Genomic DNA, 2,595 nt, shown 5'->3' with positions numbered 1-2,595 from the left:
TTAACCGAACAAACAATTAGTTTCTTAGTTGATATGGGTTATGATACCGATGAGTTTAGAGTTTAGTCCAACAAAAGCCAAACTCATACTCAACTGAAAGGAAAATTGAAATTGCTATCTTACGCCTCAGACTTGGTCACAAAAAGCACTATGACAAGGTTTGTTCATCTTGCAATCAGGCTGAAACCATTGATCACGTGTTACTAGAATGTCAAGACCATGCCCCAGCCCGGGCTAGGTTAAAACAAGAATTGCAGTTAGATCCGCTATCTGTCATAGATCTCCTAAAGCCAAGAGATGCAATAGCGAAGGCCAAACTAACTCTATTTCTGAGAGATGGACAGCTACTCGAACGTATATAAACAGAGCAGTCAAGGATAAAAATGAAATCATGTCAATATAAGAAAATAGAAATCATATCAATACAAAAACAGAAATTATGTGAACACCAAACTCACAATAGATATGTGTACCCTTCTCACACACAGGAGTCCCAAAGAGGGACAGGTCAGCCGAAATTGCCTAGGCAGAAGGCGACCTCTTAAACATTTAATGCAACAACGATGAGTTTAGAGGAGAGTCGTTTCTTAAGAATACATACAGTATGTATTTGATGGTATATATAAAGAGTGCAACTTATTTATCTATGATCAAAATGGCTAACGCACAAGTTCGAGTGACCATGGTTGTCTAATGGCTAAACAGCAGAATTGTTACTTCAATCCAAGAACTTTCCAGTTAGACTTTGAAATCGCTGCCCACAATGCTGTATGGAGTGCCTCTCCCAGCACTTTGATCAGGGGCTGTTATTTTCACTTCACCCAGTGCGTTTGGCGTCGAGTACAGAAGGAAGGTCTGGCTACGGACTACAAGAACGATGATGAAGTGAGATTGGTGAGAAGAGCCGCAGCTTTGCCTCTGCTTCCCTTGGACAAGGTCGACGACGTCTGGCTCCAAGCCATCGCTGACAGTCCCGCGGGTCCCAAGGTCGCAGCCTTCATGGACAACGTCACGACAACGTGGGTGGAAGGACGCCAATTCGGACCTGAGATCTGGAACCATTTTGGTAACCAAGGGCATCGCACTAATAATAACGTCGAGGGGTGGAATCACAAACTCAACAAACTTACAGGAAGAGCCATCCGAACATTTTTGAAGTTGTTACGCTATTTCAAAGAGAACAATCCAACGTAGAAGTCGCCATCCAACGAATTGAAGCCCACTGATCAGCACCACCCAGAAAGAGAAGATACCGGCTGATTGACAACCGTCTTCAGGCTCTGAAAGACAATCTCGTCATCGGCGAAGTTGAGTACACAGATCACGTTGGTGACCTGATCCACTTGGAGTGAATTACTTGAACACAACGTGTATGCCAGTGCAACGCAAATTTATTATAGAATGTACTTATGTATTTACCATTATATTTTAAGATATAAGTTATTGTTGTTTTTGTAGAAATTATGATGTACATCTATGAAATATTAAAGTATTAGAGTTATTAAATTTGTTAAATGTAAAGTTTTTTTGTACTATACTTCAGCATCTAATAAATTACTATTGTGATTACGGTATACGCATTTCTGTGTTTTTCTTGTAATTTGAGAGTCCCGGTATAGAAATATCCCGTGTTTACTGTAGCGAGACCAGTCTTACTGTAGCTTCACGAAAGCGAAGAGATTTTAGAGTTGATTATGGCTCGGTTTCGCTCTTCCGGCCCAGAACCCTGCGCTGGCGCTACACTGACCCAGGCAATGACTGCACAATGGCCGCCTCCACTAGACGAACAAAAATGGCGGACACGCTAGAACGGGTGGTTAAATATTTTTCTTAACATTTTCATGAATGCTCTTTCAATGTATATGTCACGAGAATAACGTCCGTTGTTACTTTTAGTGAAGGAAAACATTATTCAAGCTGTTCCGAGACTCGAAAGTGTTCGTCACATCGGTGAAATGTAAACAATGACACACACCACATTTTCAACAGTGATATGTGCGTTAATATTTCGTGTCAGCTCACTGTTATCACGAAATCGTATACATGATACGATCTTCATTTTGCAAATTTGATGAAGTAAATATCGCCGACTATGCCCCGTATTTTCCCATTGTGAAATGGTGGTTTGGCGGAATTATTGAACGCCCAGTATCCTTAACAATCGTGTTTAATGATAGCGTCTGTCATTGGTTCCGATATTTGGCCTCTGGATTTTATTCACATGAAAATCCATTTATTTGACATTTGTTTTCTTATTACACAATGAAATTAATCATAAATATATCTAATAATTTTGGAATCATATTGGATTAATTTCAGTCTAGTGTTTCTGAACTAGATCTATGTGTGTTCTTGTTAAAATGTCGGGTCTGAATGGGATAATAATAAAGAATATGATCATAATTAATTTGGTACAGTGGCATACACATCCATGAATATTCTATATGATGCAATATAGCCACTGGGGAATCCGTGTACAGAACAACATAAAGAACTGTGCATACCATTATTATTGAAAAATAGTTATGATTTTAATTACCATGTTAGATGAAATATCTGTGTACGAAATTATCTACAAATAAACGACTCAATAAT

General features: G+C 39.1%; 1 protein-coding gene across 1 annotated transcript; it reads left to right on the top strand.

Annotated features, from left to right (window-relative positions):
- Positions 1-693: 693 nt before the first annotated feature.
- LOC139467733 (uncharacterized) lies at positions 694-1,194 on the top strand. Its single transcript, XM_071249243.1, has one exon. The coding sequence runs from the start codon at positions 694-696 to the stop codon at positions 1,192-1,194; it is 501 nt and encodes a 166-aa protein (XP_071105344.1).
- The last annotated feature ends 1,401 nt before the right edge of the window (positions 1,195-2,595 follow it).

The sequence above is a fragment of the Haliotis cracherodii genome, unplaced genomic scaffold (genome assembly GCF_022045235.1).
Source record: "Haliotis cracherodii isolate W230 unplaced genomic scaffold, xgHalCrac1.p SCAF_2, whole genome shotgun sequence".
Classification (NCBI taxonomy): Eukaryota; Metazoa; Mollusca; class Gastropoda; order Lepetellida; family Haliotidae; genus Haliotis; species Haliotis cracherodii.
The sequence above is the reverse complement of the archived record's forward strand: the minus strand, read 5'-3'. Positions and strand labels throughout refer to the sequence as shown.

Bases quoted from the DNA above. Each gene is read 5' to 3' on its own strand.
- LOC139467733 (XM_071249243.1), top strand. From the start codon at position 694: ATGGCTAAACAGCAGAATTGTTACTTCAATCCAAGAACTTTCCAGTTA.